Genomic DNA, 23704 nt, shown 5'->3' with positions numbered 1-23704 from the left:
TTATGGAATTTTCAACATAAATCATTTGCATGGATCAATTTTTTTCTCATTCATTGAAAAAATCCAGTAAGGATTTACCCTAATCAAGACAATTCTATAAAAAAACTCTGGGTATGGGTCACATAGACATTAAACAGAAGGCTATGCGAGCAATACAATCACATAAACTACATAAACTACATAAACAGTAAAAGGCAAGGCCAGCAATACAAAAGGTACACTAATGCTGATGCTCAGCTGCAAGGGTAACTTTTCACTTTTCTTTGTCGCTATCATTGCCAAAAACTGAGGCGACAGCCACTTTCGGCTTCTTTGCAGCACTGCTAGAAGAGTTCTGCACAATGAGAAAGAAAAGCAATGAGTTAGTCAGAAGAGACTTCATTAAACAGAATTGGATCTAGATTCAATCATTTTTACATCGTCAAAACTCCATCGGGCTAGAAAGGAGCAAACAAAGTCAGAAAAAGAAATAGTGGTAACAGACAGCCCTTCATATTTACCCTCCTGAGGAATGGTCTGATAGTACATCCTAGTTATGGTTTAACATATTAAGGGTACGTTTGGTACGTGGAATGAAAATGAATAGTTTTCATTGGGAATTGAAAAAAGTAGAATGAAATAGCTTTAGAATAGCCATTCTCATGGGAATGACTATTCCAAATGTTAGAGCATATGAAAAAGATTCTATCCTTATAATATGCTCTAACACTAAGACTATTCTATTTCATCTTATTTCATTTTTAATAAAAACTTTTGTTTTTCTAATGGAATAATCATTCCATGTATCAAACATACCCCAAGTCCCAAGTAGTAATCTAAAACCCTACATGCATTTTTAACAGTTTATTTTTTCACACTAAGCCAAAAGCCACATACATCAATACATAACCAGAAACAGCAAATTGGGGTCCCCTTAGTAACCCCCTTTTGAATAGAATAAAAAAAAAAAGCGCCGTAAATTATGGAATACAACACCTGGCCACCATTAGGTTATCTGCACCAATATACTCAAAAGGTGAGAAAAGAATCCATTGTCATTTATTACTGTGTATATAATAAACATGTTCACCTCGACAGCAGGAAATCATTTTAAGCAAGCATTACAATAGTAGGAAATGTTGCTGGTGATTTTAGCCATAACAATGACCATGGTTTATAAGGTAGTAGATATGGTGCAGTAAGTCAAAACAGTCATATCAAGCATAATAAATGGTGATCGGTACTCAAAGATTTGTTTTTTCCTAATTTTGTTTTGCTTCTCCCAGTCATCAAGCCAACTCGACCCTTTCCCCTGCCCCTGGCCTCACTTTGTTTGGTTCTTCTGTATCATTGCTTCAATGAAGACACTATTAGTTGAAATAAAAAAAATACCTTCTAATACAAAGGCACTAAAGGTTAGATGAATATTCAGCGCTAAGAGTCAGTAGGATGTTCATAACTTGCACAGGTCCTGCAGGTAATGAAAACGAGAAGGACGAGGAAAAAAAGAAGTGCTCCAGAAGAATTCAAAGTAAGTTGATATGGGTCCAAATGGATGCTGTTTGACACAACTGACAGGATGTGCCCGAGAAAACAAGAAGAGAGCAGAAGCCAAGTCAATTTTCCGAGGGCTGATAAATTGGTTATACATTATTAACAAGAAAATCAGGAATTAAATGAATCTGGCACCCAATTACAGTTTTATATATATATATTTGATAACGAGGAACTCCTCCAAGGCAGGACCACTTCATGTACCCACCCGATTACAGTTTTATATATACCTGTGCATGAACATTATATATGTACACGTGCATGGGAAGTCATCCTTCTTTCCCTTGACCTTAGCATAAAGGACAACTAAAACTACAAGGTTACAGTAATACAAATCCAAGATCTGAGAGTGAGAGAGAGAGAGAGAGAGGGGATAGGCATACCTTGGAGGTTCCACCTTTAGAAGAAAAACCAAACTTTAATGCCTTCCGCTGATCCTGAACTACAAGTGCCGTAGCACCTCTCACTTCAGTAGGAACTGGAGAAGACACAGACTCTTCCTGCTTCTGTTGCAGCTTACGAGCATCTGCCCTACTTGGCCAAAAGAAGGAGAAAAACAAAAGGGCAATTAGGAAACTAACATGTAACTTCCCTATCCAACATCCCCCCGCCCCCTTCTCAAAATCAAAAAAGAAAAGAAAATGCCCACAAAAAAAAATGAGGCATAGCATAAGAGTACTAATATATGTAACTCATGGAAAGCGTAAGAGAATGGATACATTTGAGCAAACTTAGCCATCTCCTTCTCCTGACGTTGCTGCTCTCGTTTTTGCCGATCATCCCGACTGCTAGAGCCATGCATTTCTCTCATTTCTTTAAAACGCTGAAAATCTCATTGAGGGTATTCCAGATCAGACAAAATTGAAAAGTATGCCACAAGCAACAAGATAGAGTGTCAACAGTAAGCGTAAAAGGTCAAAACAAACCATTTACCTTTCTGTGATTGTGATCATATGAGCTCAGGTGAGCTTCAAATTCCATAGCCAACTTGTATTGCTTGTTGCATAGATCACAATAGAACACCTTGCGTATTTCTTTCACCTCAGTTTGAATTTTCTGCTCACGCTCTGCTAACACCTGGATTTTCATAATGTGCACGAAGCAGGCAGTAGAAGCCACCAGGTAATAAAAACTGCAGGAAATTCTCAAGACCCTCCAAACTTGACGGTCCCCTATGATATACCATTCCCGTCAAAAGACACACACATATGCTATATGCAGCCTCTGCTAATTGGTGTGGGTTCCAGGAAAAGTAAAGCATCAACCTCAATACTATCTAATAATTGAAAATTTTATAGTAACTACAGTTCAAAGGCATACCTCCCGCTTCTTTGCGTGCTCCTCAGTCTCGTCTACCTCAACTTCGAGCTTTCTCCGCTGGATATTTTCTTCTGCAGTAAAAAAATCATCTTCTTCTTGTTTTCCAACCCCTAATTTTGGATCTCTGATACCAGATTTTATTGGCTCAACTATTCCTGCATATTAACACCCCCCCCCCCCCCCCCCCCCCCAAAAAAAAAGAATAACTGTCAAATCTACAATAAAATAGCCATGATAACTAAAAACTAAGACCTGTGGATAGCTTATCTTTGGTGCTCCTATATCATCAAAAATAAAATGGACATGTCATAAAGAGAGATATGAGTAGATTGCTATGATGAAACAGCTATTGCATATAAAAAGCACTGAATCAACTAAGAGACAGAATCCTAGACTCAAAACTGTCGATATAAAACCATTAGGAGTACAGAAAAGAGATGGGAAACTAGTAAAATGAAATCTCAGACTCTACCATTCAGCTGCAAGACACAAAGCAAACTGAGCAACACTTTTACATATATTTCTTTAAGAGCTCTACGAAAACATATAATTTCTTATCAAGGGTCGGTGTTTAATTTTGATTATCAACATTCATCTTCTGTCATGACTACTACCCCACACACATAAATCCAACAAAATGAGAAAAGAACCTAGAGGAATGTAAAAATTCTATTGATCACACTTGACTATAAAAAAGATGTGAGTTGGAAAGAAAGGAGATGAATGAAAATAACACATTCCAAAACTGAGAGGAAGCAATATTAGGTTAAAAAAAAACAGCCATTAAGCAGACAAGATCAACACCAGAAATGATTAGCAGTAAAAAAAGTTTAATTTAGAAGCATGTGCAATGAAGACTAAATCAATAATATGAACAAGGGTAATGGTTTAGTTTAAGGCATTGCAAGAAGTTCAGAAAGATGTTTGTTGCTAAAAAAATATTAAAAGGTTTTAATAGCCAATGATTCAGAATAAAATAAAATTACATAGTGCAGGATGTAAATATAGTACAATTATTAGCATCTCCCTAGTAGCATACCTTGCTCATTCTTCCCAAGACCCTTCCCCTTCCATCCCATTTTTTGGAGAAGCCTAAAACCAATATTAGATGATGTCAACTGTGTGTCCAACGAAGCTTGTTCCACATTATCCAGATCAACATTTTCTGTTGGCTTGTGATGGATTGGCAAGCGAAAATCATCTGCCAAATCATCAATAAGGGTGTCCTGATAAATCTGTACCACAAAATGAAGATAACGACCTCAACAACTGGGGTTAACAAAATTATTGTGAATGCTCTTGGCAAATAAGCAAATAATTCTGTCATTGCAAACAAGCTTTAGCACTGAAAAAGGGAAATTCACCACCAGGTCCCTAAATTTTAACCTTTAACCATATCAGGTCCCCAATTTTTTTCACTAATTAAGGACCAGTAATCACCAAATGCTAAATTGGTCATTCTGTTCAATTATTAACGACGTTTCTGCCAAGTGATATTTCTTTCGCATCACACCAAATGAGAGGCCGCATGTAAAGAACAACATTCAGATTTTAAAAAAGTTTTTAAAAAAATTTATTTATCCTAAAAAAGACACAAAAAGAATTGTACTTAAAAAAAATGGGGAGGGTGGGCAAGGGGGAGGGGGTGGAGATCTACCCCGTATAGCCTCTAAAGTGGTGGATCTCCACCCCTCTCCACCCACACTCGCCCCCTTGCCCCTTCTTGTTGCTTTTACAAAATTATTTTTATATCTTTTTTTTTAACATAAATAAAATTATTTTCAAATTTTGCTTTTACATCTGAAATGTTACTTTTACACATGGCCTCTCATCATTGGACTGACATTGAAAAAAGGCCACCTGACAGATGCCCAGTTAAAAATTGAACAGAATTACCAAAGCCGAGGTTCTTAATTGGCCAAAAAAAACCTAGGGTCTTACCTTGGAAGGGACAAAAACTCAAGGACTTCGTGGTGGTGAATTTCCCTTAAAAATAAATAAATAAACCCATAAATAAGTTTAATGAGCGATTTAAATATCAGGAAGTACACATGTAGAAATAATTTCCTTTAAAAACACAATTTTTTCACTAGGGAAAGAAATCTAATGAATCCATAAACTGATGACCTACATGCTCCTTTTCCGGTCGCCGTTTATCTCGTGCAGCCATTTCCTGTCTACCATTAACCCATCGATTGTCCATTTTGAGTCACCTAAATGATGAGCATACAAAAGGTTCAATATTCAAGAAGTGAATGAATTAGTCCGAAATTTGGCAGAAAAATGGCCAATCCAATTTCAAGAATGCTAATATTCAATAGCACCAAATGCAAGCAAATAGAGTTAACAAAAATTTATGTAATCAATCTTTAGTTTAAAAATGGAACAAATGGCAGAAGAGTAAACAACAGACAAAAATTCAAGAGTAAATAAAAATCTGTAGTTTACCAAACCCTCTTCCCGGTTGCCATGAAAACCAAGGAAAAAAGAAAATACATGACTGTGTAGGCTCCATTTTAGATTGATACTTGTTCTAATCAGACTCAAGGTAATGAAAAATCTAAGATTTTTTCAAATATTAACTGAAAATTATATAAGGCCATGAATCCCATATCTCAAAATCTTACGATATAGTCATTGTGACATCATCAAGTTCACAGATTGCTCCAAACATCAAAAAGATCGGATCTTTATACAAAACTTTCGACAGTTTGTGACCAACTCAGAAAATGGGTTTACAGGACATCAAAATTCCCAACAAGGAAACGAATTACTGGTAAAGATAAACACAGCTTATACCAGAAAAGGTCTAATAAAAAAAAATACAGTTCAAAGTCACCGCTATTTCCAAGGGTTTTTGTTCAAACTCAGAATTGGGTCTCCAGAAAAATCTGGTTCTTCCAACTGGGATGATAAACATTCAACAAATGCTTAAACTAGGCCCATATTAAAGAATGCGTCTTTCAAATTCTTCACCAGCCCAAACATATACAAGCTCAGAATTATCAAAAATCAAACTAATTCAATAAAAAAAGCATCTTTCATGAAAGTAAACCAAAACCCATTACAACAATAGATACAACATAATGAATTTTGAAGAAAAAAATAAGGAACAAGAAACTGAATCGTAGTAAAAAAAAAAAAAAAAAAAAACCTAGATTAATAGTCCAAAGGCGACGATAGCAGGTACAGTAACATCCAATTGGTAGTCATCATCGATTAGAGAATAAATAGATCACAAAGCCTAACTTAGGGTTTCGAATTAGATGAAATACTTTACCTTAGTTTTAAGAGAAACATAGAAGTTTTGGTCAAAGAGCAAAAAGACTGCTTCGGAACTCGACCTTGCTCTGTTTCGGCGTGTGGATGATCTTCTTCATATATGGAATGAAGGAAATTTGGGCTCTTTTGGCCCAGTTATTAATGGGCCGTCCGGGAACTATTGGGCTTATCTAAACTTGATGTTTGTCTTGGGCTCCGGTTCAAATTCGACTACTGAAGCTCAACCCGTTAGCTTGCTCCGTTTTATCTTTCTCGCTCTGTTTATCCTATTCAAACACACTTTGAAGGGGTTATGGAAGAAAGAAAGTCTTGAAGCATCTGATTCTCCTTTTTATTATTGTTATATATAAAATGTGAATACCTCCGGAGAGAAAAACAATAAAGGAAATTGCTAGAATAATCTCTTACCCAAGAGGGATTTTCCCTCACTCTTATATTGGGTGTGATACTTTGAGTCAGATAATCATTTGGCCAAGTGTCACATTTCGATTGGATAAGCTTTGACAGTAAGAGACATGTTGTGTAGTCGTGCACCTGCCCACACATTGCTTGCTAGCCATCTGTACTAGTGCGAGGGCAACAAAAATAGAGAAAAATCATTTTCATCAATTCAGAAGTTGAAAAATATTATAGCCTAGGATCTGGGTATGCTCTTCGGTGGTCTCACGTTCGAACCTTGAGGGGGTGCTAACTGTTCTTGGAGCCAGCCACCTAAGCCGACGGCCTATGACTCAACGCTCAATACTCTGAGTGGCGTGGGGTATTGGACTAGGAATTAGTCTAGTAAATCTTGATTGGGCCTCTATTCTCGGTAAAACAAGGAAAAAAAAAAAAAAAAAAACTCAAGGTGTTGTCTCATCTATAAGTGAATCCAGGATACCCTAATTAAAAAAAAAAGGATATATCTTTTGAGGGATGTTTATCATCATTTTCATCTCACACGTTTGATTCGATTGGCAAAGTGTCATTAAAAAATTCTACCAAATGCTACCTAACAACATAGCATTACCCTTTTTTTCTTCCCTTTTCTTTCCTATTATTCAATGGCCAAGACCTCAAGTCTATCTTTATCTCATATAAGATATATTATGCATATGATTGGCTCACAATCTTGTAGTTGCATATCATTTATCCATGGTGTCCAATTCAAGATATACATCACAAATAGAAACAACATAAAGCCCTACTGTTCTAGAACCCTTTCCCTATATATATATGGGACCTAACTTTTTATCAATAATGTACCAAACTTACTACTTTATATGGATTAGTTATAGATATTGGAGATTAATTAATTAAGAATTAACCAATTAATGCGTTTGAATTTAACTAATCACAAAAGAATTATTTGCAGGTCCACTTCAATCATATACAAACAAATAGCTATATATGCATGCACTTCTAATTTCACATATTATTATTCGTTTTCGAGAATGAACACATGCATGAGCTTTAATGATCATTGTGTATACATACAACAAGAAAACATTAATTTCTTAGTGACTTGAAAAAAAAACACTTGTTAATTAAAGGGAAGAAGGAATAAAATTAAGGTTCCGTGCATTGGAGTGCAAATTCTAGCCCTCAAATGTTTAGGGTTTCAAAGATACCTCAAGGCTTAAAGCGAGACAGCTTGCAAGCAATGTTGGGGGTAGATGGAAATTCCAAACACCTTTGAATGCTACAATCAGCTGTTGACACCTCTCAAGAATTTCAAACTTGTTTGATATTTCTGCAGGTCCGTCACTTTGTGAGAATCTTAGTTATAGTTTATTCATTCATTTCATGGCACCCTCCTTTGGAGAAGGGTTTGAAAAAAAAAAAAAATTGTTTCCAAAACTCTGGATTTCTTCTACGAAATCTCCTATATGAACTAACAAATTTGGTAAGAAAACGAAGAGAAGATTAATATTTGTTTAGATTCAAGGTTTTAGGGTTCTAATCTCCATTTATATGAACGATAACCTTTCTCTCTGTATGAAAATTGTGACTCAAAAGGCATAGGGTACTTGGGTTTAATAATGTAAGTCGACCAAAGGAAAAACAGTATGCCGCATCAATCGAGTACCGATTGAACTATCTAGGGTTTTAAGATTGTATATGTTTGATTGGTCATTGGTCCATTGAACTCTCTAAAATTTGAATGGGAATCTTGATTGATCATATGCTATGATCGGAGTGTCAATTGAATTAAAGTGCATTTGTTTGGAGCTTGGTGCACTGGTTCAAAGTCATGAATTTTCTTGAAATCTTTTATGTATTGAACTAATTTTTTCGACAATCAGATTGATGACAGGGCACCTACAAAATAGAGAAAATGGTCATTGAAAATCTATCGACCCCGAGAAACCGAAAACACTCAAATGCTAATTAACTACTACTTATTTCAAAAACTTAATTAAGCTTACAATAAATTATAAATTTAATTATTTGATTAATATTATAATGGATTTGACTTAAGTTCCGTAAACCTAGTGGCGGAATTTAAAATATATATATATAAGGTAATTTTTTTTAGTTTTCTTGACTCTAGCCATACTCCTCCTTCTCCCGCCCTCCTAATAACAATTTCTATATCTGTCACTATCTAAACCCATCACATATGGTTCAAACAGTACTTCTTCAACCAGCAAAACCCAACACCTAAATATTTTAATCAAAATGAAGGTAAATTGATGTCAATTGTCTCCAAAGTTTATTAAACCATTGAAAATGTTAAATTTAATAATTAAATTAATATCTATTAGTAGGAGAGAAAAAGTGCATGTCAATGACTTGTAGGCTACGGAGGAGAAATTGAGTGGAAATTAAGACCCAACAGTAACAATATTGACCACGTACACAAGCCCATTCAGTCAATTATTATCAAACTAGCGGACCACATAAGATATGCTTCTACCAAAACATATGGTTCTGTTTCTTACTGTGCTATATACCCATTTGATCTCAACCATTCATATGGCTCTGGTGGTCTCGAATTCTCCAGATCGATTCTCCACCCTTGGATCATTACAGCAAGGGGTGCCTCCCCACGTCTATAAATACAGAAGCTTCTCTGCACTAAAAACCCAACAAGCAATCACACACAATATTCATATACTTGTAAGCTCTAGTAGTGCTATTTCTGAAGAGTAGTCATGGGTGGCAACAGGCAGAAAAAATCTCTCTTCTCAGTCTTCAACGTCTTCAAGACAAGGAGGCCTCGGGGAGGGGAAGATTCATGGCCGGAGGATTCAGTGAGAAAGGTGTTTCCAAGCGATTACGACAAGATCAGCTTTGGTTGTGTAGCTGACCGCAAAGTTGACACCAAAGCTGGAGAGTTCATCAAAAGAGTCCATAATAAAAACTATGCCATGGAGTCTGAATTGTCTCATGGTGAACGACGAACTGTCACTGTTTATCCCCTGTAAAGGCTAGCTTCATCATTTATTGTTTCTTCTTCTTTATACAGTACTTAATTTGTTTTTGAGTGTTGCTTCAAGTTTGTGATTAAGTGATGGAAGCCACTTTTACCCATTTTGGTTAAATTCGCACCAAAATGGTTAAATTTGCTCTAAAACCAATTGACGTTGGGTAGGACTAAGATTGTCCTGATAGCGTATGATAACTGCACAAATTAAAAATTGAAGATTGAAAAAGAAATTCAAAAAGAGAGAAAATAACAAATAGAGAAAAAAAAGTTCATAATTGCTCCAAATAAACAAACATAGAAATAACTCTGAAATACTTAAATTTAATTGATAGTATAAACTGAATTTTTAAAATAACAAAGACTATATACTTTTATATAGGTCCTAAATTAACAAGGAAAAGGAAAAAGAAATCTAATTGGAAAAGGAAAACAAATTATAATAAGAAAAGGAAAACAATTCCTAACAGAAAAGGAAAAACCAATTCTTATTGAAAAAGGAAAACTAAAACACACATGCATAATTAAAATAACAATTTTTTCAAATTTCTCCTCTCTCCGGGTTAGAAAGAACTCGCCCTCTAGTTCAAATCATCTTTTTCTCGATCTTTTGGATGTCCAATTAATCCCTTCCATCATGTACTTTTCAACATCAATGGAACTTGATACTCAAAGAGAAACAATTTACAACCCATCACAACATGACTACGAATAGTAGTTTGAAAACTCTCCATATCATATTGAGATACTTCAATCTTTACATGGTATTCATTTATCTTCTTCTATTCATGCAGTATATAAATCTCCCAAAAATGATCAACTATTTCTTCTTCTTTGAAAATAAAATTTTCATCCACTTCTATAAGATCTTCATTGTCGACATATGTATCATAAGTTGGTGGAGAATTCAAATCCACGAAACATTGAGAAGGATCTTCAACGTCTTCTTCATGTTGAAACTCTTCATCAACAAACTTAACTCTGAAGTCTAAGTCTCCATGTCGCTCCTCCCAAACATGTTGTTCTCGAAATTAAATTTTGAATTGCGACCATCAATATCGCAATACATCTCCAAGTTTTGCGCCACTAGACATTGGGTTAACTCCGCAACCTACCTTTGCAAATCTTCAATCATTACATCCTGTATACTGTGCTCATGGTAAGGGACTTCTTTATTCGGAACCTGTCCAAGTCGACCACGACTACTAGTCATGAAAAACTAATGAAAAAAATTCATCCCAAGAAGACACTAAGCTCTGATACCAACTGATGCAGGGTGGCGTAGTGAATTCGCAATAGAAAACAACAATAAAATCACAACTCTTCTTAAAACCAAGATTCTAACAAAAAATTAAGGCAAAAGGGATAGAAAATCACTCATTGAGTGTTTCATATTGATAAACTGATCAAAATACATAAAATCCGCCTCTTACATATTAGGTCTGCTGTATTTATAACAATAAGCAAACTTGCAGCAAAAGTAAACCTAAACTTATTATGGAAATTTCTAGAATAATAAAGGGAAAATTACAATTAAATAAAATCCTAATTTAAATCATATAAATAATAAAATAAAATATATTTGATTGCTGGATCATTTGATTTGCTGGAATAAAATCTTTATTAAAGTCCCTAATAGAGCAATCAAGTCTTTCCTTATTGGATTATTGCCTCTATTTCCGTCTAGCTTTTTAATCTTCCCTTTCCAGCCCGTTTGGACCTAGTAAACATTATAATTAGCCAAACCTCGTGAAATATGAATTTGTAGATCTGTGAATTAGCTTTCCAACGCCACCATGCTTGCTCAAATTAAATATATGAAACTCAAGCTCTAATCTTTTTAGTAAAACTCATCAGGTGGGAATTTAACAAAAATGGGTAAAACTGGCTTGCATCATTCTCACCGAGCTAGAGAGAATTCGTCCTCGAATTCTGATGGCTTTGATACCAACTGGCGGGATAGAAATAAAATTGTTCTGATAGTATATGATAGCAACAGAAACTAAAAATTGAAGATTGAAAAGCGAATTCAGGAATAGAGAAAATAACAAATAGGGAAGAGAAAATCTCTAATTACCTCAAATAAGCAAGCAGATAAATAATTATGAAAGGATTTAAATTTAATTGATAGTATAAACTAAAATTTTAGGGAAAATTACAGTTTGCCCCCCCTAAAGTTGACAGCGTTTTTCAATTCGAATATCAAAGTTTCAATTTTTGCAATCCACCCCCACAAAGTTTCAATTTTTTTTCAATTTGACCAATATTATCCCAAAATTCCCATATTGCTCCTGATTTTTATTTATTTATTTTTTTTTATAAAAAAAAAAAAAAACAAATTTGGGGATGCAAAAATTGCCAGATGGGCAAAGGGTGGCTACGAACACCCCGAATTTTATTTATTTTTTAAAATTTTTTATGAAAAATAAAAAAAATAAAAATTATGGGCAATATGGGAAGTTTTAGATACAATTGATCATATTGCAAAAATTTGGAACTTTGGGGGTGGATTGCAAAAATTGAAACTTTGGTGTTCGAAATGAAAAACGTTGTCAACTTTGGGGGGTAAACTGTAATTTTTCCAAAATTTTAAAATAACAAAGACTAGATGCCTTTATATAGGTTAGGCACCTCCTAAATTAACAATGAAAAGGAAAAAAACAAACATAATTGAAAAATGAAAACAAATCCTAATAGGAAAAAGAAAACAAATCCTATAGGAAAGGAAAAACCCAATCTTTATTGAAAAATGAAGGCTAAAACACACATACATAAGTAAAATAACAATTTTCTCAAATTTCTCCTTAAAGGTAGTTTGAATCAATAATTAATGTGAGAATTTTGATTACCTACAAGCTAGCTAGGCTTTTGTATTCTCCACCATACAGATTGTAATTGATACATGTAATACATATATCTTCATGGTTTTATAATCTCTATCAGCGTCTTTAGCAGCTGCTAATTATCTGCTGCTATAAGTTTTCTGGCATAGAAAGATACTGGTTAGTAGCTATAGAGTAGAATTTGGAATCTCTGACATGATTCCACGAAGATGGGTTGCAGTTTCTTCTGTACAATTAATTCTTGTACGCGGCACATGTTTTTGTTCTCCATCATTTTCTACTTTTGGGCCTTCAGTTCTACATTCGTTTTCTTTTTACATTAAGCGGGGCACCTTGGATCAAATAATCGCTTAACTAAGTATCACCTTTCGATTGTGTGAGCTTTGGCTGCACAAGGCATGTCGTGTAGTAGGACGCTTGCTCATGCAATATTGCTTGCCACTTGTCCGTACTTGACGTGCAATAGTTGTCATATTCGGATCCCCTCAAAATTTCAAATTTACTTAATGTCATAGCACAAAATGTTGTTCATTTAATGGGGTCACATCTGGGTAATAAATCAAGAATAGAATTGGGCAAACGAAAAACCATTGGCAAGGGTACGTTGTTTTGAAATATCACCTGAATAGCATCATTGGGTGAGAATTAATCATGCAAAAGAATATGAAGTTGGCATGCATATATCGTACAATCTGCAAACAAGGGACTTTGGAATGTCAAGGTCTTATTAGAGTACCCCTGAAACGAATCATGCTATGTTTGTCAGTATTCCTGTGAAATGTTTGATAGCTGAATATTGTCCTATTGGTGAAAGGACAAACTACTTTACTTAACCCCCGTTCGATGTATCTATGTCTTTAATTACTACCCAATTAATCAATGATCAACTATTTAATCACATCTTACGTGTGGGTTCAAACTCCCTTTTAATAGGCGAGGCTCAACACGTGAAATATTTAATTTAAATGGGAGGTGATTTGACGCAGTCAATGTTCGATCTTATGACCATTGGCACTAATACCATGTTAAATTACGAGTTATCCCAAAAGCTTAAACTTATAAGAAGAGCTAAATTTAATCACTTAATCATTACTTTAACACTAATCTATATAAGGAATATGGAATTTTAAAGAAGGAAAATTTTCACTTTCCCTACATATTGATCATATTAATTGTTCTAATGGAGTTTGAAAAATTGTACTGATATTGCTACATATCAGTACAATTGTACTCTGAAAGGTTCCTCCAACAAAAAAAATCATGGTTCACCCCACCTTTTGGACGTCCATTGAACACAAAGTATAACAAAGTGAAGCAATTCATGAGGGGTGCCATACTTCTAGAGAGACAGAGTGGCCCTTTTGTATAGCTGTATGGAACGGTGGCCATCGAAATCAGCAAAAGTTGCACTTTATTTTTCTGAGTTCCATTTGATGTGCTGCCTTCAACAGCTGATCGTTTAGAACCCTCCAAAGTACTCCACTAACATACTTGTTCTCTTCTCATGGGATCTTTACAGAATCCGAATCTCACTTCTCTAGCTTTATCATGATGTTACTAGCTACTGCTTTAATTTAAAGAAATCTGAGCGAGGAACATGTTTCTGATCAGAGCCTAAGAACATGTTTCTGATGTTGTCCTTTTCTGCAGATATCATAATTATAATATGCAGATATCATTTGAAATTAACAATATTTCAGATTCTTACACTAAAAATATGTTATAAACATATGTGAGTGGGAAAAATATCTTGCTCACCAGCTAAGGAGCTTTGTTTTATATACAACTATAACAATCAATGGAACTCAGAAATATGTTATAATTAAGCATATGTGAGTGGGAAAAATATCTTGCTCACCAGCTAAGGAGCTTTGTTTTATATACAACTATAACAATCAATGGAACTCAGAAATATGTTATAATTAAGCATATGTGAGTGGGAAAAATATCTTGCTCACCAGCTAAGGAGCTTTATTTTATATACTACTAAAACAATCAATGGCCCTTGATTAACATAAGGATCAAAACACGCTTCACTAATTTAATTAAGCTAAAGCTAGAAAGAGTACTACTTCACGTGTTCACATGATAGATTATATTTAAGAAGATACTTTCTTATATTACCAACAATGGTGATTTATTTTCATTTTGTTTAATTAATTAATTATTTTAATGACTTCTCAAAACCATGCCTTCCAAGCCATGATCATGGCACAAAGCATGCACCAGCCACCAGTCATAGTGCAAAAGACACAGAATTCTCACATAAAGCATCTCCAAAAATATAGGGGTTGGCGTATATAGTTGATGGATCTTCTGAGAAGCTATTAAAAATGTCTCATACCAAACGTATGTCCTCCGCAAGGAAGGAGGGGTTCTGTCTTGAAGATTCATTGCTTAAAATGTAAGAATTGATGAGACCCAGCCACTGAATTGAAACTCCAAGCAAATAAAGTGGTAATATTTCCTCCTTTTTTACTGCTTTAATTAATTATGTCGATGGGAATCTTGTTGAATTTGAATTCAAGCCACCAAATGAGACCAATTTTACACCCTACAAACTTCTAATTCCCATGCATCTTTGAATGAGAGTATATGCAGATTTCATTCTATAACTTGTAAATTTATATCAATTTTATGTTATATATTAATCACTTAACTGAGAGTGCCTGCCAAAATAACCCTTTAATCTAAAACTTACTAATTTAGATCAATTATGGGGATAATTGTAATTGATGGGACAAATTGAAAAAAATTAAAAGATTGATACATTAAATTGTGAGTTTTTAAATAGAGATAATTGCAAATGGGATGAAAGTTCAGAGGATTATATAAAGTTTTTTTTTTTTTTTTTTTTTTGAGGTTATTTATTCAACAATCTTGGTCCTCACGATTCTAATGCAACCATGCATGTACCCACAAAGAAATGTTTGGCAAATATTAAACACCCATTTGCTTCGCATCTAGAAGGTTGGTCCATACATATTCCCTTGACTCTCCTAGCACTTCTAAGTCTATTGTTTACACTAATATTTAATTATAATTTTTTTGATTCGATTGGCAAAGTGCCATTAAAAAACTCTAACAAATGCTACTTAACAACATAGCATTACCCTTTTTTCTTCCCTTTTCTTTCCTATTATTCAATGGCCAAGACCCCAAGTCTATCTTATCTCATATAAGATATATTATGCATATGATTGGCTCACAATCTTGTAGTTGCATATCATTTATCCGTGGTGTCCAATTCAAGATATTCGTCACAAATTTTAACACATAAAGCCCTACTGTTCTAGAACCCTTTCCCTAAAATATATATATAATCCTGATTTAAAATTAAAAGGTATTTCAACTGATTCACAAGTTTCCTCTGCTTTTTATACTACTAAACAAACTCCTCCTCCCTTTCAAGCTAATGATGAAAGGAGATCCCTTTCTCTATCTGCTTCTGATTTTAATGCTCATCTTCCTCCTTCTCATCAATGCAAATTTATTCATACTCATGTTAAAAATTTATTTTCCCAAATTGATTGGCCTACTCTACAAAAAGATTTTTCTTCAAAAGAAAATCAATTATTAATACATGCTTATCGTGCTAATTTTTCTGAAAAAAGAAAAAAGAAAAATCTCTTGTTAAAATCCAATGGACTGAAAAAATGATTGAATTACAAAAGCATATATGGATTATTTGCATGCACTTCTAATTTCACACATTATTATTCGTTTTCGAGGATAAACACATGCATGAGCTTTAATGATCATTGTGTATACATACAGCAAGAAAACATTTTAAAAAAACACTTGTTAATTAAAGGCAACAAGGAATAAAATTAAGGTTCCGTGCATTGGCCGGAGTGCAAATTCTAGCCCTCAAATGTTAGGGTTTCAAAGATACCTCAAGGCTTAAAGCGAGACAGCTTGCAAGCAATGTTGGGGGTAGATGAAAATTCCAACCACCTTTGAATATTGCTACAATCAGCTGATGACACCTCTCAAGAATTTCAAACTTGTTTGGTATATATATATATATATATATATATATATGTGTGTGTGTGTGTGTGTGTGTGTGTGTGTGTGTGTGTGCAGGGATGGAGCCAGGAAATTTTATGGGAGGGAGCCAATCAAATTTTTTTTTTTTCGGTTCTTTAGAATTTTTTTATTAAAAAAAATTATTTTGGTTTTTTTTTTTATGAACTAAAGACTACTGTAAAGGCAAAAAAAAATGGACATTTGAAAGTAAAGGCCAAAAATAAAAAAACTTAGTGGGTATGGGCCAACAAAATTAAAAATAGGGCCAATTTTTTTTTTTTAGAAGGCCAAATAACTAAAATTAAAACTTTAACTTTATTTTTTAAAATTTTTTTATTATTTTTTTTACTTATAATATATTTTTTCCTTATTTTGGGGGGGACCATGGCCCACCCCGGTCCCCCCTCCCTCCGTCTCTGTGTGTGTGTGCGCGCGCGCGGACGCGTGCAGGACCGTCACTTTGTGAGAATCTTAGTTATAGTTTATTCATTCATTTCATGGCCGGCACCCTCCTTTGGAGAAGGGTTTGAAAAAAAAAAAAATTGTTTCCAGAACTCTGGATTTCGATCTTCTACGAAATCTCCTTTACGAACTAACGAATCTGACGGCTAATTAAAGGTTTTCTTTTTTGTGGGTTATTGGTAGCAAAACGAAGAGAAGATTAATCATTGGCCGATTGAAGGGAATCTTCTGCACTATTTTGATTGATCATTATATGCTACGATCAAAGTGTCGATTGAACTACCACGAATTTGTTTAGAGTTTGGTGCACTGGTTCGATTGATTGGGAGTTGATCATGCATCAATCAAAGTCTTGAATTTTCTTAAAACTTTATGTCCTGAACTAACTTTTAGACTGTTGAAGCAATTTTTTCAACAGTCAGACCAGTAACAGGCCACCTGCAAAATAGAGAAATTAATCATTGAAAATCTATTGACCACCGAGAAATCGGGAGCACTCTGATCGATGCTTAAGTCAGTACATTGTTGAGCAAAATAATTGAATGAAAAAAAAAAAAAAATTATAGAGAGAACGAATCCAAGCATCCTCTCCATTTTTTAAGAGAGTGACCATTTTTAACGCAAGACGCTCTTGAATATGGTCTTTGGATGCTTGCCACGAGGGGAAGATGAAGTTTTCTAATCAATTGTGTATTTATTTTTCATGTAGTGGGCTGTCTGAGTTGGGTTAAATAATTTATTTCTCCAACATATACCGACAGTAGCTTAACTCAAAACCTAATTAAACATTACAACCTAGATACCAGGTTTTGACACATAAATTTACAACATTCTTAAAACCTAACATCAAAACAAATTAAAACTAAAAACCACTTTTTAAAATCATTATCACACACACACACACACACATATATATATATATATATATATATATATATATAAGAGAAGCTTCTGGAGAGGAAAAGTCCCCTAACGGGCCTAACCTTACCCCAACCTCACCCAACGAGTGCATGCACGAACCAAATCCGGAAAGAACCCCTAACATGCCTAACCTAAGCCTTCTTTAGATTATATATATACCATCTTCATTCTTTTGTTTAATTAATAACACCTTCTTTTCTCCCATAAAATATTAAAACATGTTCCTGTTTCAAATCTTTTACGGTGGGGGTAAGGCATGTGCTAATTAGTTTAATTAGTTTAGAAGACGTGGCTTAATTATCATCAAAAACAAAACATGTTAAAAAAACATTAGTGGCTACTTAGTTATATATTAATTCAGTGAAAAAACATTGTGTTAAGACACTAATTAACATGTTGATTTCCCAAATGTCAAAATCATATATAGTAGCATCTAGCTAGTAAATTAATTAAACACTTCGTGAAATAAACGCTAATCCTTTATCCATCGTTTTATATTATACATAGATCGATTAAAGGGACAAGTAGTTCTATGGATCGTTCATGTTCCTTGTATCTGGTATTCTATATATATGTAGGCTATGTAGCTAGCTAATTAGAGGACGCTCTTAGTAAAATTATATATTTTAATATATAGTAGAGTAACAAAAATAAATTCCATTATCCACTTGGCCTAATATAATTGAAAAAATATATATATATATGAAGAAAACGATTATTAAACTATACCACTTATGAATTTAATTATTTGATTAAGATTCTAACGGATTTGACTTAGGTGCTGTAAAAAAAACTACAAGAGATCTCGTATAGTTTCTTCAACGACCTAAATTTAATTTCACTCTCTCTTTCTCATGAAAAACTTAGTATTAAATATGAACAGTTAAATTGAAAATTTTTATAATCAATTAAATTAATATCTATTAGTAGGCTAAAAAATGAGGAATAACTTAAAAGGAGGCAACTTCATGGAGGTAACGCCTAGAAGAGAAAAAGTGCATGTCAATGACTTGTATCCTAAGGAGGAGAAATTGCGTGGAAATTAAGACCAAACAGTACCAATATTGAACACCCTCAACAAAAGGCCCATTCAGACTTGAGTCAGTCAATTATTATCAAACTAGCGGACCACATAAGATACGCTTCTACCAAAACATATGGTTCTGTTTCTTACTGTGCCATATACCCATTTAATCTCAACCATTCATATGGCTCTGGTGGTCTTGAATTCTCCAGATTGATTCTCCACCCTTGGATCATTACAACAAGGGGTGCCTCCCCACGTCTATAAATACAGAAGCTTCTCTGCACTGAAAACCCAACAAGCAATCACACACAATAATCATATACTTGTAAGCTCTAGTAGTGCTATTTCTGAAGAGTAGTCATGGGTGGCAACAGGCAGAAAAAATCTCTCTTCTCAGTCTTCAATGTCTTCAAGCCAAGGAGGCCTCGGGGAGGGGAAGATTCTTGGCCAGAGGATTCAGTGAGAAAGGTATTTCCAAGCGATTACGACAAGATCAGCTTTGGTTGTGTAGCTGACCGCAAAGTTGACACCAAAGCTGGAGAGTTCATCAAAAGAGTCCATAATAAAAACTATGCCATGGAGTCTGAATTGTCTCAAAGCCATGTCATGGCGTCTGAATTGTCTCATGGTGAACGACAAACTGTCACTGTTTATCCCCTGTAAAGGCCAGCTTCATCATTTATTGTTTCTTCAATTATTTTGTTTTCGAGTGTTGCTTCAAGTTTGTGATTAAACTAGTTTGAATCAATAATTAATGTGAGAAATTTGCTTAGCTACACGCTAGCCAGGCTTCTGTATTCTCCACTAGACAGATTGTAATTGATACATGTAATACATATATCTTCATGCTTTTATAATCTCTGTCAGGGCCTTTAGCAGCTGCTATAAGTTTTCTTGCATAGAAAGATACTGGTTAGTAGCCATAGATCGAATAGAATTTGGAATCTTTTACATAATTCCACCAAGGAGGTTTGCAGTTTCTTCTGTACAATTGTTGTACGCGGCACATGTTTTTGTTCTCCATCATTTTTAACTTTTGGGCCTTCAGTTCCAACAAAGCCACCTTTCTCCTGTCTTTTAGGTTTTTATTCCTCCGTTGTATTCGTTTTCTTTCTTTTTATTCTTCGGTGACCTACATGCACTTTGTATTAATGTTGCTGAACATAACCATACACAGATTAATGCAAACAAAGAGTTGTGGCCCCAGAATGAATTTTTCTGAAACAGAAGAGAATAAAGATTAATCTCAACCAGCTGAGCAGGGGAGGGGTGGAACTAGACTTTTAGGTAAGTGGGGACGAACAATATGGGATTAAATGTGAATTCCTTAAACAATAAAGAAAGAAAATTGCTAGAATGATCTCTTAATTAGCTGCGAGGGATTTTCCTTTTATCTTTTATACCTTTTATGTTGGGCGTGACATCTTGAGTCATATAATCGCTTGACTAGGTGTCACATTTTGATTGTGTGAGCTTAATTTGACCGTATGAGACGTATCGTGTAGTGGGGGGTGCTTGCCATGCATTGGTTGCCTTTCGTCAGTACTAGTGATATTTTACAATTTGGAATAGTAATTAAATGATGTGATTAGAGATGTAATTAATTAACATTTTAAAAAAAGAAATAGCAGAAACCATGTACTAATTTTCGGCAAAAATTGGGAGATTATTCCTTTATCCTTCACTTAACTTGTACTCTGAAAGGTTCCTCCAACAACAAAAAATCATGGTTCCCCCACCTTTTGGACATCAATTGGACACAAAGTATAACAAAGTGAAGCAATTCATGAGGGGTGCCATACTTCTAGGGGGACAGTGGCCATTTTGTATAGCTGTATGGAACGGTGGCCATCGAAATCAGCAAAAGTTGCACTTTATTTATTTTCTGAGTTCCATTTGATGTGCTGCCTTCAACAGCTGATCGTTTAGAACCCTCCAAAGTACTCCACTAACATACTAATTGTTCTCATGATGCCCTCTTTACAGAATCTGAATCTCACTTCTCTAGCTTTATCATGATGGTACTACTGCTTAAAAGAAATCTGAGGACTATGTTTCTGATGTTGTCCTTTTCTGCAGATATCATCATTATAATATGCAGATATCATTTGAAATTAACAATATTTCACATTCTTACACTAAAAATATGTTATAAACATCTGTGAGTGGGAAAAATATCTTGCTCACCAGCTAAGGAGCTTTGTTTTATATACAACTATAACAAACAACGGTCCACACATAAGGATCACACGCTTCACCAATTTAAGCTAAAGCTAGAAAGAGTACTACTTCACGTGTACCCCTGACTCATTATATTTAAGAAAATACTTTGTGATGCCATCCTTTTAAAATGTGACATTTCACTATTCAAACGTCACCTTTCAAACGACTTAAAATAGTGATGTTACTATTTCGGAATTCTCGACTCTATGTTTTTCGATATTTCCCAAATGTCACTATGCATGCATCACTAATTGTTTTTTTGGTTTTTTGTATTTTTTAATGACTTCCAAGCCATATAATTAATGACACAGAGCATTTACGGTGTACTGTGCGAATGCCCCACTCATAATGCAAGAGACACAGAATTTCCAAAAATACAGGGTTGGCGTATATAGTTGATGGATCTTCTGAAAAGCTATTAAAACGTCCTCCGCCCACAAATATACTTTAAATTACGTGCAGCAGCCAATATCGCCCTGGAATCTGGAAATCTTTCTATTTATTTATTTTATTTTTACCCATCTTTTTTGAACAACGAAATCTTCCCACTTCAAGTGCAAGGAAGCAGGGGTTCTGCTTGAAGATTCAAAGCTTTCAATGTAAAAAATATAGATGAGAACCAGCCACTGAAGTAACTCCAAGCAAATAAATTAGTGGTAATATTTCCTCCTTTTACTGCTTTAACGTCAATGGGAATCTTGTTGAATTTGAATTCAAGCCACCAAAATGAGACCAATTCTACACCCTACGACTTCTAAGTCCCTGCATCTTTGAATGAGAGTATATGCAGATTTCATTCTATAACTTATAAATTTATATCAATTTTATGTTATATTAATCACTTAATTGAGAGTGTCTGCCAGAATAACCCTTTAATTTAAAACTTACTCTCTCAAAAAAAAAAAAAAAAAACTTACTAATTTAGATCAATTATGGGGATAATTGTAATTGATGGGACAAATTGAAAAAAAATAAAAGATTGATATACTAAATCGTCAGCTTTTAAATGGAGATAATTGTAAATGTGATGAAAGTTGATAGGGTTAAATAAAGTTTCTCTTTTTTTTTTTCTTTTTTTTTTTTTTTACACACATTTGCTTCGCATGTACAAGATTGGTCCATCCATATTCCCTTCACTTTCCTATTACTTCTAAGTCTATTGTTTACACTGATATTTATAATTTTTTTTTGATTCGATTGGCAAAGTGTCATTAAAAAACTCAACCAAACGCTACTTAACAACATAGCTTTACCCTTTTTTCTTCCCTTTTCTTTCCTATTCAATGGCCAAGACACCAAGTCTATCTCTATCTCATATGAGATAAATGATGTATATGATTGGCTCACAATCTTGTAGTTGCATATCATTTATCCATGGTGTCATCCTTGCTTACCCACTACTCATCAAATTCAAGATATACATCACAATTGACACATTAAGCCCTACTGTTCTACCATCAAGGGTGGTGGCTTAATAGTCCAAAGAAGTTCCCAAGTGGTCAAGGCATGTACTAGGGCGTGGGTTCGAATCTCCGCAATAAAGAACCCCCACATATGGCTAATTAGTATTAGCCACCTTAGATTTTCATTGATGCCCTGGTGGGGTTGGGTCAGGCTATGGCTCAATCAGACTTGAAGGAGCGCTTGTGATTCCCACTGTTTAGGCCTTTCCTGTACGGCTCCCAGCGGGTAGGTGTTACTATGGTCACGCTTAGGTGAGATAGCCACAATTAGTCTCCCCGGCCTACCATTTTTAATTAGGAAAAAAAAAAAAGCCCTACTGTTGTAGAAGACTAGAACCCTTTCCTTATATATATATGGACCTAACTTTTTATCAATAATGTACCAAACTTACTACTTTATATATGGATTAGTTATAGATATTATAGATTAATTAATTAAGAATTAACCAATTAAAGCGTTTGAATTTAACTAATCACAAAAGAATTATTTGCAGGCCCACTTCAATCATATCAAACAAATTATAGCTAGGCACGCATGCACCTTTTTTTTTTTTTTTTTTTTGTGAGTTAGGCATGCACTTCTAATTTCACACATTATTCGTTTTCGAGAATATATAAACACATGTATACAGCAAGAAAACATTTTCTTAGTGATCGACTTTAAAAAAACACTTGTTAATTAAAGGCAAGAAGGAATGAAATTAAGGTTCCGTGCATTGGAGTGCAAATTCTAGACCTCAAATGTTTAGGGTTTCAAAGATATCTTCAAAGCAAGACAGCTTGCAAGCAATGTTGGAGGTGGATGGAAATTCCATCCACCTTTGAATGCTACAATCAGCTGTTGACACCTCTCAAGAATTTCAAAGTTGTTTGCTATATATGTGTGCAGGACCGTCACTTTGTGAGAATCTTAGTTCTAGCTAGTTTATGCATTTCGTGGCTCCCTCCTTTGGTAAAGGGGTTTGGAAAAAATTTGGTTCCAGAACTCTGGACTTCTTCTACGAAATCTCTTGAATCAACTTTTTTGATAGCCATATCCGCAATAGGCTACCTCAAAATAGAGAAAATAGTCACTGAAAATTTATTGACCTCCAAGAAACTGGAAACACTCCGATACTTAAGTCAGTACATTATTGAACAAAATAATTGAATTGACCAAAAAAATAAAAAAATAAATAAACTATAGAAAGAA

At 34.5% G+C, this 23704-nt stretch overlaps 1 protein-coding gene across 2 annotated transcripts; it reads right to left on the bottom strand.

Moving 5' to 3' along the window:
• Positions 1-30: 30 nt before the first annotated feature.
• LOC132173091 (D111/G-patch domain-containing protein) lies at positions 31-6211 on the bottom strand. Of its 2 annotated transcripts, none has more exons than XM_059584666.2 (8): positions 6134-6211; positions 4985-5066; positions 3893-4088; positions 2854-3008; positions 2467-2610; positions 2253-2356; positions 1917-2067; positions 31-334 (listed from the first exon to the last, which is right to left on the bottom strand). In XM_059584666.2, exons 2-8 carry the CDS (start codon positions 5054-5056, stop codon positions 254-256), a joined length of 903 nt encoding a protein of 300 aa, XP_059440649.2. In that variant the 5' UTR covers positions 5057-5066; positions 6134-6211; the 3' UTR covers positions 31-253. The 2 variants fall into 2 exon arrangements, with proteins under 2 accessions (XP_059440649.2, XP_059440650.2); XM_059584667.2 differs by having other exon boundaries at positions 1917-2064.
• Positions 6212-23704: the final 17493 nt, after the last annotated feature.

This window comes from Corylus avellana, chromosome 1 (assembly GCF_965113065.1).
Source record: "Corylus avellana chromosome 1, dhCorAvel1.hap1.2, whole genome shotgun sequence".
In the NCBI taxonomy this organism is placed as follows: domain Eukaryota; kingdom Viridiplantae; phylum Streptophyta; class Magnoliopsida; order Fagales; family Betulaceae; genus Corylus; species Corylus avellana.
This window is presented reverse-complemented; position numbering and strand designations above follow the sequence as displayed.

Excerpts from the sequence above, each read along its gene's own strand:
- LOC132173091 (XM_059584666.2), bottom strand. The coding sequence starts at position 5,056 with ATGGACAATCGATGGGTTAATGGTAGACAGGAAATGGCTGCACGAGAT. Across the intron at positions 3,009-3,892 it reads TCTTGGGAAGAATGAGCAAG|GAATAGTTGAGCCAATAAAA; the intron begins GTATGCTACTAG and ends GTTAATATGCAG. Across the intron at positions 2,068-2,252 it reads ATGGCTAAGTTTGCTCAAAT|TAGGGCAGATGCTCGTAAGC; the intron begins GTATCCATTCTC and ends CTTTTGGCCAAG.